The sequence below is a fragment of the Scyliorhinus canicula genome, chromosome 12 (assembly GCF_902713615.1).
Source record: "Scyliorhinus canicula chromosome 12, sScyCan1.1, whole genome shotgun sequence".
Classification (NCBI taxonomy): Eukaryota; Metazoa; Chordata; class Chondrichthyes; order Carcharhiniformes; family Scyliorhinidae; genus Scyliorhinus; species Scyliorhinus canicula.
Genome location: NC_052157.1, coordinates 160,970,848 through 160,984,964, shown reverse-complemented (window position 1 = coordinate 160,984,964; position 14,117 = coordinate 160,970,848). Strand labels below are relative to the sequence as shown.

The following is a 14,117-nucleotide window of genomic DNA, read 5'->3' as shown; positions in this document are numbered from 1 at the left end:
AGCCAGGAACATGGGAAAGTCAGGAATATCAGTAACTCACAGTCAGACACTGGGAAAGTCAGGAATATCAGTAACTCACAGCCAGGAACATGGGAAAGTCAGGAATATCAGTAACTCACAGCCAGGAACATGGGAAAGTCAGGAATATCAGTAACTCACAGTCAGACACTGGGAAAGTCAGGAATATCTGTAACTCACAGCCAGGAACATGGGAAAGTCAGGAATATCAGTAACTCACAGCCAGGAACATGGGAAAGTCAGGAATATCAGTAACTCACAGCCAGGAACATGGGAAAGTCAGGAATATCAGTAACTCACAGCCAGGAACATGGGAAAGTCAGGAATATCAGTAACTCACAGCCAAACACTGGGAAAGTCAGGAATATCAGTAACTCACAGTCAGACACTGGGAAAGTCAGGAATATCAGTAACTCAGTTAGGAACATGGGAAAGTCAGGAATATCAGTAACTCACAGTCAGACACTGGGAAAGTCAGGAATATCAGTAACACACAGCCAGGAACATGGGAAAGTCAGGAATATCAGTAATTTACGGCCTGTATTAAGAGGAATGCTTGTTTGAATTTTTGTTTGAAAAAGCCGGATTATTAGTTTAATCCCACAGTCCCTGGAACAGTTTTCTCCCAGGATCTTCCCGCACAGGCAGCAAGGTTGTCGGTTTCTGCATAACCGGCACAGGAATTGAAGAGATTAATAAAGAGGCAGCACCGATCTGGGAGCCCGAATGGCCTTTTCCTGCACTGCGTTAATGTGCAATTTGTATTTCAATAGAATAGATGCCAGAATTGGTAATAGAGCGCAGTCGTACTGAATTAGGGAGGGTTAGAGAATCATTGTGAGACTTTCTGAAGCATTTCTGGGTGTGTGAGAGGAACTGGGTGAGTCTGTGAATTTGCTCTCTGACATGAGCCTGTTTTAAGGTACAGACGAGCTTTATTCATCCCTCAGCCCAGTTTTTGGAATAACATTGCTGTATCCTTCTCTGCTTTCACAGCGCTGACTAAAACACTTGTTTAACTGTCAGTGTTCAGGTTTGTCAGGATGTCACACCCAGAGATTTGAACCTGTTTCCCTGGTTTGCTGCCAACTATACATTCCCACATGACCCGGGATCTGGGAATGTTTCCGGCCTGACTGTGGGAAGTGCTGTGCGACCTCCTCCAGACTCTCCTCCTGGCCACAGATTACCCCCCAGACATGGGGGAAAGTCGGAACTCTGTTCCCTACCTGTTCTTGGTGTCATTTCTGTCCTTTCCACAGCAACAACAGCAGAAGATGCAGAGGAGGACGAGGAGAATCGTCATGACAACAGCTATCAGGACGCCCGTTTTACCTGAAAAAACAGCAAACAATCAGTGAGCGACAGAGCCTATTGCAACGCAGAGGAAGATCCCAACACTGTACTCAGGATGTAAACAGAGGGCTATTCCTACAGAAACAGACCATTGGCCAATCAGAAGGGGCATCTGTCATCCAGTCTAATCCCACTCTCCCCCCTCACTCCCCGCACCCTTTAATATCCCACCCAGTCTAATCCCACTCTCCCCTCACTCCCCGCACCCTTTAATATCCCACCCAGTCTAATCCCACTCTCCCCTCACTCCCCGCACCCTTTAATATCCCACCCAGTCTAATCCCACTCTCCTCCCTCACTCCCCGCACCCTTTAATATCCCACCCAGTCTAATCCCCCTCACTCCCCTCACTCCCCGCACCCTTTAATATCCCACCCAGTCTAATCCCACTCTCCTCCCTCACTCCCCGCACCCTTTAATATCCCACCCAGTCTAATCCCCCTCACTCCCCTCACTCCCCGCACCCTTTAATATCCCACCGAGTCTAATCCCACTCTCCCCCTCACTCCCCACACCCTTTAATATCCCACCCAGTCTAATCCCACTCTCCCCTCACTCCCCGCACCCTTTAATATCCCACCCAGTCTAATCCCACTCTCCCCCTCACTCCCCACACCCTTTAATATCCCACCCAGTCTAATCCCACTCTCCCCTCACTCCCCGCACACTTTAATATCCCACCCAGTCTAATCCCACTCTCCCCCTCACTCCCCGCACCCTTTAATATCCCACCCAGCCTAATCCCACTCTCCTCCCTCACTCCCCGCCCCCTTTAATATCCCACCCAGTCTAATCCCACTCTCCCCTCACTCCCCGCACACTTTAATATCCCACCCAGTCTAATCCCACTCTCCCCTCACTCCCCGCACACTTTAATATCCCACCCAGTCTAATCCCACTCTCCCCTCACCCTTTAATATCCCACCCAGTCTAATCCCACTCCCCCTCACTCCCCACACCCTTTAATATCCCACCCAGTCTAATCCCACTCTCCCCCTCACTCCCCGCACCCTTTAATATCCCACCCAGTCTAATCCCACTCTCCCCCTCACTCCCCGCACCCTTTAATATCCCACCCAGTCTAATCCCACTCTCCCCCTCACCCCCCGCACACTTTAATATCCCACCCAGTCTAATCCCACTCTCCCCTCACTCCCCGCACCCTTTAATATCCCACCCAGTCTAATCCCACTCTCCCCCTCACTCCCCACACCCTTTAATATCCCACCCAGTCTAATCCCACTCTCCCCCTCACTCCCCGCACCCTTTAATATCCCACCCAGTCTAATCCCACTCTCCCCCTCACTCCCCACACCCTTTAATATCCCACCCAGTCTAATCCCATTCTCCCCCTCACTCCCTGCACCCTTTAATATCCCACCCAGTCTAATCCCACTCTCCCCTCACTCCCCACACCTTTTAATATCCCACCCAGCCTAATCCCACTCTCCTCCCTCACTCCCCACACCCTTTAATATCCCACCCAGTCTAATCCCACTCGCCCCTCACTCCCCACACCCTTTAATATCCCACCCAGTCTAATCCCACTCTCCCCCTCACTCCCCACTCCCTTTAATATCCCACCCAGTCAACAGTCACGGACAGCACAGTGGCACAGTGGTTATCACTGCTGCATCACGGTGCCGAGGTCCCAGGTTCGATCCTTGCCCTGGGTCACTGTCCGTGTGGAGTTTGCACATTCTCCCCGTGTTTGCGTGGGTTTCACCCCCACAACCCAAAGATGTGCAGGGTCGGTGGATTGGCAAAGCTAAATTGCCCCTTAATTGGAAAAAATGTATTGGGTATTCTAAATTTATTTTAAAAAATAAGATCCCACCCAGTCTAATCCCCCTCACTCCCCTCACTCCCCGCACCCTTTAATATCCCACCCAGTCTAATCCCACTCTCCCCCTCACTCCCCACACCCGTTAATATCCCACCCAGCCTAATCCCACTCTCCTCCCTCACTCCCCACACCCTTTAATATCCCACCCAGTCTCATCCCACTCGCCCCTCACTCCCCGCATCCTTTAATATCCCACCCAGTCTAATCCCACTCCCCCCTCACTCCCCGCACCCTTTAATATCCCACCCAGTCTAATCCCACTCTCCCCCTCACTCCCCGCACCCTTTAATATCCCACCCAGTCTAATCCCACTCTCCCCCTCACTCCCCGCACCCTTTAATATCCCACCCAGTCTAATCCCACTCTCCCCCTCACTCCCCACTCTCTTTAATATCCCACCCAGTCAACAGTCACGGACAGCACAGTGGCACAGTGGTTATCACTGCTGCCTCACGGCGCCGAGGTCCCAGGTTCGATCCTGGCCCTGGGTCACTGTCCGTGTGGAGTTTGCACATTCTCCCCGTGTTTGCGTGGGTTTCACCCCCACAACCCAAAGATGTGCAGGGTCGGTGGATTGGCAAAGCTAAATTGCCCCTTAATTGGAAAAAATGTATTGGGTAATCTAAATTTATTTTAAAAAATAAGATCCCACCCAGTCTAATCCCCCTCACTCCCCTCACTCCCCACACCCTTTAATATCCCACCCAGTCTAATCCTGCCAGTTCCGAATCCCAGTTGAATATTTAATCGGTCCAAATGTGGGCAGATTGAGAATGGCCTGGATTCTGTGTTGTGGGGGGGAATCTGGTATAGTTGCCAAGACGTAGTTAGTGATGGCGAGGAGCAGGAAGACCTCAAACTCTACAAGAGGTCCCAATGCAAGGGGCTTCACATGGAGGTCGTATCCCATTTCCGGAGAGCGAGCCTCAGTGCCACTCCCAGAATCCCATTCCTTCCCCAAGGCGCAGGGAGATCTCAAAAAGAGGGTTTGATAATGAATTGAGAATAATGTTTGAGACACAGTAAAGAGTGGAGTGAAACTGGGGGTCTCACCACAGCGAGTGGGTCCAGAGAATGTGGAGTGAAACTGGGGGTCTCACCACAGCGAGTGGGTCCAGAGAATGTGGAGTGAAACTGGGGGTCTCACCACAGCGAGTGGGTCCAGAGAATGTGGAGTGAAACTGGGGGTCTCACCACAGCGAGTGGGTCCAGAGAATGTGTGCGAATTACTCACTGAAAAAACACTCTCCTGTCACATGGTCACAAGACGCTCCGAGGCAGCTACACCACGTGGAACACTTCATCCCATAGGATCCATCCAAACAGGTGACGTTACAACTACAAAACCAACAGAAAACAGCTGAGATAAATGTGCAGAAGCTGGGTTTTGGCAGGTAGAGAAGGATTAAGTAAACCATTGAACGCTGATCGCATGCTGATTCTGTACTGACTCGGAAATACTTCACCGTTCCTTCACTGTCGCTGGGTGAACATCTTAGAACTCCCTCCCTAACAGCACAGTGGGTGTACCTACACCTCAGGGTCAGCAGCGTTTCGAGGTGGAAACTCACAACCACGTCCCCGAGGGCAGTTAGGGATGGGCAATAAATGCTGTTCAAGCCAGCACGCCGTGAATGAATTAAAAAAGCTACAGAGACATTTCACCCTGTTGATTAAATTCACTCTGTACAGTTACACAGTGAGGGATCCACACCCTGCTGATTAAATTCACTCTGTACAGTTATACAGTGAGTGACCCTCACCCTGCTGAATAAACAGTGACTCTGTACAGTTACACAGTGAGTGATCCTCACCCTGAATAAACAGTGACTCTGTACAGTTACACAGTGAGTGATCCTCACCCTGCTGAATAAACAGTCACTCTGTACAGTTACACAGTGAGTGATCCTCACCCTGAATAAACAGTGACTCTGTACAGTTACACAGTGAGTGATCCTCACCCTGAATAAACAGTGACTCTGTACAGTTACACAGTGAGTGATCCTCACCCTGCTGAATAAACAGTGACTATGTACAGTTACACAGTGAGTGACCCTCACCCTGAATAAACAGTGACTCTGTACAGTTACACAGTGAGTGATCCTCACCCTGCTGAATAAACAGTGACTCTGTACAGTTACACAGTGAGTGATCCTCACCCTGCTGAATAAACAGTGACTCTGTACAGTTACACAGTAAGTGACCCTCACCCTGCTGAATAAACAGTGACTCTGTACAGTTACACAGTGAGTGATCCTCACCCTGCTGAATAAACAGTGACTCTGTACAGTTACACAGTGAGTGATCCTCACCCTGCTGAATAAACAGTGACTATGTACAGTTACACAGTGAGTGACCCTCACCCTGAATAAACAGTGACTCTGTACAGTTACACAGTGAGTGATCCTCACCCTGAATAAACAGTGACTCTGTACAGTTACACAGTGAGTGATCCTCACCCTGCTGAATAAACAGTGACTATGTACAGTTACACAGTGAGTGACCCTCACCCTGAATAAACAGTGACTCTGTACAGTTACACAGTGAGTGATCCTCACCCTGCTGAATAAACAGTGACTCTGTACAGTTACACAGTGAGTGATCCTCACCCTGCTGAATAAACAGTGACTCTGTACAGTTACACAGTAAGTGACCCTCACCCTGCTGAATAAACAGTGACTCTGTACAGTTACACAGTGAGTGATCCTCACCCTGCTGAATAAACAGTGACTCTGTACAGTTACACAGTGAGTGATCCTCACCCTGCTGAATAAACAGTAACTCTGTACAGTTACACAGTGAGTGATCCTCACCCTGCTGAATAAACAGTGACTCTGTACAGTTACACAGTGAGTGATCCTCACCCTGAATAAACAGTGACTCTGTAGTTACACAGTGAGTGATCCTCACCCTGAATAAACAGTGACTCTGTACAGTTACACAGTGAGTGATCCTCACCCTGCTGAATAAACAGTGACTCTGTACAGTTACACAGTGAGTGATCCTCACCCTGAATAAACAGTGACTCTGTACAGTTACACAGTGAGTGATCCTCACCCTGAATAAACAGTGACTCTGTACAGTTACACAGTGAGTGATCCTCACCCTGAATAAACAGTGACTCTGTACAGTTACACAGTGAGTGATCCTCACCCTGCTGAATAAACAGTGACTCTGTACAGTTACACAGTGAGTGATCCTCACCCTGCTGAATAAACAGTGGCTCTGTTCAGTTACACAGTGAGTGATCCTCACCCTGCTGAATAAACAGTGACTCTGTACAGTTACAGTAAGAAGTCTTACAACACCAGGTTAAAGTCCAACAGGTTTGTTTCAAACACGAGCTTTCGGAGCACGGCTCCTTCTTCAGGTGAAGAAGGAGCCGTGCTCCGAAAGCTCGTGTTTGAAACAAACCTGTTGGACTTTAACCTGGTGTTGTAAGACTTCTTACTGTGCTCACCCCAGTCCAACGCCGGCATCTCCACATCATCTGTACAGTTACACAGTGAGTGATCCTCACCCTGAATAAACAGTGACTCTGTACAGTTACACAGTGAGTGATCCTCACCCTGCTGAATAAACAGTGACTCTGTACAGTTACACAGTGAGTGACCCTCACCCTGAATAAACAGTCACTCTGTACAGTTACACAGTGAGTGACCCTCACCCTGAATAAACAGTGACTCTGTACAGTTACACAGTGAGTTACCCTCACCCTGCTGAATAAACAGTGACTCTGTACAGTTACACAGTGAGTGATCCTCACCCTGCTGAATAAACAGTGACTCTGTACAGTTACACAGTGAGTGATCCTCACCCTGAATAAACAGTGACTCTGTACAGTTACACAGTGAGTGATCCTCACCCTGAATAAACAGTGACTCTGTACAGTTACACAGTGAGTGACCCTCACCCTGCTGATTAAATTCACTCTGTACAGTTACACAGTGAGTGACCCTCACCCTGCTGAATAAACAGTGACTCTGTACAGTTACACAGTGAGTGACCCTCACCCTGCTGAATAAACAGTGACTCTGTACAGTTACACAGTGAGTGACCCTCACCCTGAATAAACAGTGACTCTGTGCAGTTACACAGTGAGTTACCCTCACCCTGCTGAATAAACAGTGACTCTGTACAGTTACACAGTGAGTGATCCTCACCCTGCTGAATAAACAGTGACTCTGTACAGTTACACAGTGAGTGATCCTCACCCTGAATAAACAGTGACTCTGTACAGTTACACAGTGAGTGATCCTCACCCTGAATAAACAGTGACTCTGTACAGTTTCACAGTGAGTGACCCTCACCCTGAATAAACAGTGACTCTGTACAGTTACACAGTGAGTGATCCTCACCCTGCTGAATAAACAGTGACTCTGTACAGTTACACAGTGAGTGACCCTCACCCTGCTAAATAAACAATTGAATATATCAGCTTGATTTGAATACAGTCGTAAGGATGTCTGACTACAGCTGCAGAAGGCCTTGGGGAGACCGTTTGGGGAGAATTGTGCTCAGTTTTAATCTCCTTCAGGAGATAATTGCCACAGAGAATGTGCAGCAAAGGATCATGGGACTGATGCCTGAGATTGGCGGATTGTCATTCCAGGAGAGATCGGCTCGACTGGGCCTGAATTCACTGGAATGGAGAAGAATGAGAGGGGATCTAAGTGAAATATAAAATTCTGACAGGGTAGGATGCAGGGAGATTGTGTCCTCTGGCTGGACGGTCCAGGACAACAGGTCACATTCCCAGGTTACGGGTGGCCGTTTACAACCAAGACAGGAGAAATTTCTTTTCCCAGAGGATGGTAACCTGTGGAATTCTGGAGCTGCGGAAGGCGAATCACTGAAAATATCTACAGAGAAAATAGATTGATTTCTAGACTCTGTAGGTGTTAAGGGGTACGGGGAGAGTGCGGGGATGTGGCGTTGATACAGAGAATCAACCATGAATAGCGGAACAGGCTCCAAGGGCTGAATGGCCTCCTCCTGTTCCTGTTATCTCAAACCCGGTGATTAAACAGTGATTCCATCATTTGTACTCTGCAGCGAGGTACACATCTCTCTATCTGTACGTGTACACTGACCTGTAAGTGACTCCTTACCTGGATCCAGTATATCCCGCTTGGCAGACGCACTCCCCAGTGACGTGATGGCACTTCCCATAGTTACACTCTGCACAGGTCGAGCGACAGCCACGCCCAAAGGTTCCAGATGTGCAGGAGGATTCACACCTGCGCACCAACAGACAGAGCAACGGTTGTGACAATAAAACTGATTCCAATATCAAACAACCAACCCGCCTCAGTCTGGAATAATATCGTCATTCACGCAGGAGATCATTCTCAGTACAGTACTGAGGGAGTGCCGCACTGTCAGAGGGTCAGTACTGAGGGAGTGCTGCACTGTCAGAGGGTCAGTACTGAGGGAGTGCCGCACTGTCAGAGGGTCAGTACTGAGGGAGTGCTGCACTGTCAGAGGGTCAGTACTGAGGGAGTGCTGCACTGTCAGAGGGTCAGTACTGAGGGAGTGCCGCACTGTCAGAGGGTCAGTACTGAGGGAGTGCTGCACTGTCAGAGGGTCAGTGCTGAGGGAGTGCTGCACTGTCAGAGGGTCAGTACTGAGGGAGTGCTGCACTGTCAGAGGGTCAGTACTGAGGGAGTGCTGCACTGTCAGAGGGTCAGTACTGAGGGAGTGCTGCACTGTCAGAGGGTCAGTACTGAGGGAGTGCCGCACTGTCAGAGGGTCAGTACTGAGGGAGCGCTGCACTGTCAGAGGGTCAGTACTGAGGGAGTGCTGCACTGTCAGAGGGTCAGTACTGAGGGAGTGCTCCACTGTCAGAGGGTCAGTACTGAGGGAGTGCCGCACTGTCAGAGGGTCAGTACTGAGGGAGTGCCGCACTGTCAGTGGGTCAGTACTGAGGGAGTGCTGCACTGTCAGAGGGTCAGTACTGAGGGAGTGCCGCACTGTCAGAGGGTCAGTACTGAGGGAGCGCCGCACTGTCAGAGGGTCAGTACTGAGGGAGTGCCACACTGTCAGAGGGTCAGTACTGAGGGAGTGCCGCACTGTCAGAGGGTCAGTACTGAGGGAGTGCCGCACAGTCAGTGGGTCAGTACTGAGGGAGTGCCGCACTGTCAGAGGGTCAGTACTGAGGGAATGCCGCACTGTCAGAGGGTCAGTACTGAGGGAGTTGAAGAAGAGTTCTATCTCTGTTCAAATGGACATTTTGGAGTCTGAGACTTTGTCGATCTGGCTGTGCCCTGGCCAATATCGACCCTTCAGCCAGTATCATTAAACTGAAAAATGCAATTGATCACCGTATTGTTTGAGGGGGTTGCTGTGTATAAATTGGCTGTTGTATTTCTGCGCCAGTCAAAACATAGATACCTGGTGAATAATGGATATTCTCCCAAGCACTCGGGGTGTGACAGGATGTGAATGTTATCCAGCAATGCCAGCCCATCTTTCTGTGACCCTCCAACACCACCCTCCGTAAAGGGCGCGTTTCCAAGCTGGGATCCCTTACCTGGGTCCAATCCATCCGGGATTGCAGGCTTGGCAAATCCCAGTCACAGAGTTGCACGTCTCCCCTTGCCGGCAGGTTGGGCATCCCTCTGCGCAGTTTTGGCCGTGAAATCCCGGGGCGCAGGGCTGGTCACAGCGACTTCCGTTCCAACCGCGCTGACAGGGATGACAGGAACCATCGAATGGGGAGCAGGGCTGTGACCCCTGGCAGTGACCGCATCTGAGAGGGGCACACAAGGTTCGTTACACCGAGCGAAACGGACCGGGGAATACCCGCAGTCGTGCACCGCGCAGTGAACACCAGGCGACACAGATAGTCTTTGCTGATGTGGGGCTAGAGCTGGAAACATGAACATCAATCTGGGCCAACAGAACACCGGCCAATCTACCTTCACAAGGACATTCCCGCGAGAGAGCAAGACGGCCACTTCTAAAACTGAAAATTCCTATGTAAACAGTCACACAGCAATTACAGCATTCTGCAATGACATCGCGCCCTGAAGCAATGTTGAAAAAAATTTGATACTGAGTCACATGCAGGGATACGAGGACAGGCGGCCAAAATATCCGGTGCGGGATTCTGCGGGAATCGGTGGGACGGGCAACTCCGGCGGGAAGGAGTGGCGTGAACCACTCCGGCATCGGGCCGCCCCAACGGTGCAGAATCCTCCGCACCTTCAGGGGCGAGGCCGCCGCCGGAGGGGTTTGAGCCGCACCGGCCGGCGGGGAAGGGGTATAGCACCACGCCAACCGGCGCCGAAGGGCCTCCGCCAGCCGGCACGAGTTGGCGCATGTGCGGGAGCACCAGCGTGTTCTGCCCCCCCCCCCCCCCGAGGACCCTGGAGGCCCCCCCACACAGCCAGGTCCCGCTGGCAAATACCTGGTGTAATATACGCCAGCGGGACTGGCCGAAAACGAGCAGCCACTCGGCCCATCGTGGGCCGGAGAAACGCCGGGGGAGCTGTTGCCAGCGGCCGCCGACCTCCGCGCCCCGATTCCCGCCCCCGCCAAATCCCCGGCACCGGAGAATTTAGCAGCCGGCAGGGGCAGGATTCCCGCCGTCCCCCCCTCCCGGTGATTCTCTGACCCAGCGGGGGGGGGGGGGGGGGGGGGTCGGAGAATCCTGCCCCCTGGTGTCAAGCAAGGCCACATCGGAGTAATGGCAGGTAATGAGTTGAAGGGGTTTAGCAGAGGGAATTCCAAGGCCCTTGTTCCAGGGGTTTGTAAAGCTGCAGCATAACCCCCAGGCCTTTATACTCCAGTCCTCTACATAGAAAAGCTAGCATTCCATTAACTTTTTGATTATTTTCTGCTGCAGAAGGGGAGGCCATTTGGCCCATTGAGACTGCACTGACCCTCTGAAAGTGCTCCCAACCTCGGTCCCCATCCTATCCCAGTAACCCCACCTAACCTGCTTATTTTTGGACACTAGGGAGCAATTTATCATGGCCAACCCACCTAACCTGCACATCTTTGGACTGTGGGAGGAAACCGGAGCACCCGGAAGAAACCCACGCACACAGGGGGAAAACGCTATCGGAGCGGGGGCCAGTATAGATTCAGTGGGCTGAATGGCCCCCTTCTGCACTAAGATCGTAAGGAGGTCATGTTGAACTTGCATAAGACACATGTTAGGCCTCATCTGGAGACTGTGCCCAGTTCTGGGCACCAGACCCAAGGAGATTCACTAGAATGATTCCACAAGAAAGACCAGTAGCTATGGGGATAGATTGGAGAGTTTGGAATTGTTTTCCTGGGAGAAAAGAAGGCTGAGAGGAGACTGGATGGAGGTCTTCTAGATCCTGAGGGGTTTGGACAGGGTAAATAGTGAGAAACTGTTCTCAATCAAGAGAGCATCAAGAACTAGACACAGATACACAATAATTTGCAAAATGAGTAAAAATGTGTGAGGAAATAGTTTTCACTTTATGGGTGGTTGGAGTCTGGAATGAACTTCCTGAGAGGGTGGTGGAGGCAGGTTCGATCGAGATATTCAAAAGGCAATTGGATTGTTATCCGAAAAGAATGTGCAAGGTTCCGGGGATAAGGCAGGGGGGCGGGACTGGGCAGAACGCTCTGTCAGAGGGCCAGTGCAGACTGGATGGGCCAAACGGCCTCCTTCTGTACTGTAAATTCTATGATTCAATGAGGGTGATTACAGACACGGTAATTCAGTACGTACCCTGATAAAGTCCTGTTCTTACCTTTCCCTGCAGTTGTTTCCATAGTAGCCGGCAGTACAGGAGTCTCTGCAACTCTGTCCCTGGTACCCAGAGTGGCACTTACACTGCCCGTTGCTGGCGATACATCTCCCGTGGACACAGAAACACCTTCTCTCACACAGAGAGCCCCACCAGCCCTCACGGCACTCGCACACTCCAGTCAGCTGGGCGCAGGCGGATCGGTTACAGAAACAGTAGATGTTGCACTGCTTGCCCCAGTACCCGGAGGAGCAGTTACACTCGCCAGTGGCTGGGTCACAGAGCGAGTGCTCCAGGTGGCACATGCACATCTTGCTGCAGTCAGCCCCCCACCAGCCAGGGTGGCACTGGCAGTGGCCAGTCCCTGGGTCGCAGCGACCGTGCCGACATTGACACCTCATGGCACAGCGCGGGCCCCAGCGCCCCTGGGAGCAGGTACACACCCCTGACACGGCGTCGCACGTCCCGTGGGGATGGCACGGGCAGGCATTCCGACACTCTGGGCCCCAGAACTGCTCCGGACACCCTGCAGGGACAAGAAGACAAGGTTTGTGCATTTCCACAGCCACTTCCACCAACTCAATGTGTCACAGACTGTCTCACAGCCAACAGAATACCTGTTCAAATCGAGAAACAGAGCCGCTCGTCTTTACACAGCAAGCTGCCGCAAACATCAACCAGAAAACGGCCATGTTTGTTTCGATTGATGCACAATCGATTACGACGAGACGAGAGTCGAGAGTAAGCGAGGCTTTATTAAGCAAAGATGTGTTGCCTCCCGCAGCTGCTTCTGAAATGGCTGCAGCTCGGTGCGCACACACATTTATACTCCGCCTACTGGGCGGAGGCAGCAGGCAGGGATCTACCCCCGTATCTGTAGTACAGGAGCCTTACTGTATTACATCTAATTCAAGTATTATACAATCATTGGTGACTACCACACTGCTGAGGTGGGTTTCGGGGATACATTTGGGCCCCAGGAAACCGAGGGGAATCCTCCAATCTTCCCCCACATACACCTCCGACACTCCCTCGGTACTGACCCTCTGAGAGTGCGGACTCCCTCAGTACTGACCCTCTAACAGTGCAGCACTCCCTCAGTACTGACCCTCTGACAGTGCGGCACTCCCTCAGTACTGACCCTCTGACAGTGCGGCACTCCCTCAGTACTGACCCTCTGACAGTGCGGCACTCCCTCAGTACTGACCCTCTGACAGTGCGGCACTCCCTCAGTACTGACCCTCTGACAGTGCAGCGCTCCCTCAGTACTGACCCTCTGACAGTGCGGCACTCCCTCAGTACTGACCCTCTGACAGTGCAGCACTCCCTCAGTACTGACCCTCTGACAGTGCAGCACTCACTCAGTACTGACCCGCTGACAGTGCAGCACTCCCTCAGTACTGACCCTCTGACAGTGCGGCACTCCCTCAGTACTGACCCTCTGACAGTGCAGCACTCCCTCAGTACTGACCCTCTGACAGTGCAGCACTCACTCAGTACTGACCCTCTGACAGTGCAGCACTCCCTCAGTACTGACCCTCTGACAGTGCGGCACTCCCTCAGTACTGACCCTCTGACAGTGCAGCACTCCCTCAGTACTGACCCTCTGACAGTGCAGCACTCCCTCAGTACTGACCCTCTGACAGTGCAGCACTCACTCAGTACTGACCCTCTGACAGTGCAGCACTCCCTCAGTACTGACCCTCTGACAGTGCGGCGCTCCCTCAGTACTGACCCTCTGACAGTGCAGCACTCCCTCAGTGCTGACCCTCTGACAGTGCAGCACTCCCTCAGTACTGACCCTCTGGCAGTGCGGCTCTCCCTCAGTACTGACCCTCTGACAGTGCAGCACTCCCTCAGTACTGACCCTCTGACAGTGTGGCACTCCCTCAGCACTGACCCTCTGACAGTGCAGCACTCCCTCAGTACTGACCCTCTGACAGTGCAGCACTCCCTCAGTACTGACCCTTTGACAGTGCGGCACTCCCTCAGTACTGACCCTCTGACAGTGCAGCACTCCCTCAGTACTGACCCCCTGACAGTGCAGCACTCCCTCAGTACTGACCCTCTGACAGTGCGGCACTCCCTCAGTACTGACCCTCTGACAGTGCGGCACTCCCTCAGTACTGACCCTCTGACAGTGCAGCACTCCCTCAGTACTGACC

At 51.8% G+C, this 14,117-nt stretch overlaps 1 protein-coding gene across 1 annotated transcript in view; it reads right to left on the bottom strand.

Annotated features, from left to right (window-relative positions):
- Nucleotides 1–1,243: 1,243 nt before the first annotated feature.
- The window catches only part of scarf1 (scavenger receptor class F, member 1), a 31,175-nt gene continuing 18,301 nt past the window's right edge, over nucleotides 1,244–14,117 (bottom strand). Inside the window, exons 4-8 of the mRNA XM_038813922.1 lie at nucleotides 11,956–12,478; nucleotides 9,753–9,971; nucleotides 8,332–8,460; nucleotides 4,455–4,558; nucleotides 1,244–1,353 (exon numbers count right to left, since the gene is read on the bottom strand). Coding sequence (XP_038669850.1) covers nucleotides 1,244–1,353; nucleotides 4,455–4,558; nucleotides 8,332–8,460; nucleotides 9,753–9,971; nucleotides 11,956–12,478 — 1,085 coding nt within the window. The remainder of the gene's footprint in view (nucleotides 1,354–4,454; nucleotides 4,559–8,331; nucleotides 8,461–9,752; nucleotides 9,972–11,955; nucleotides 12,479–14,117) is intronic.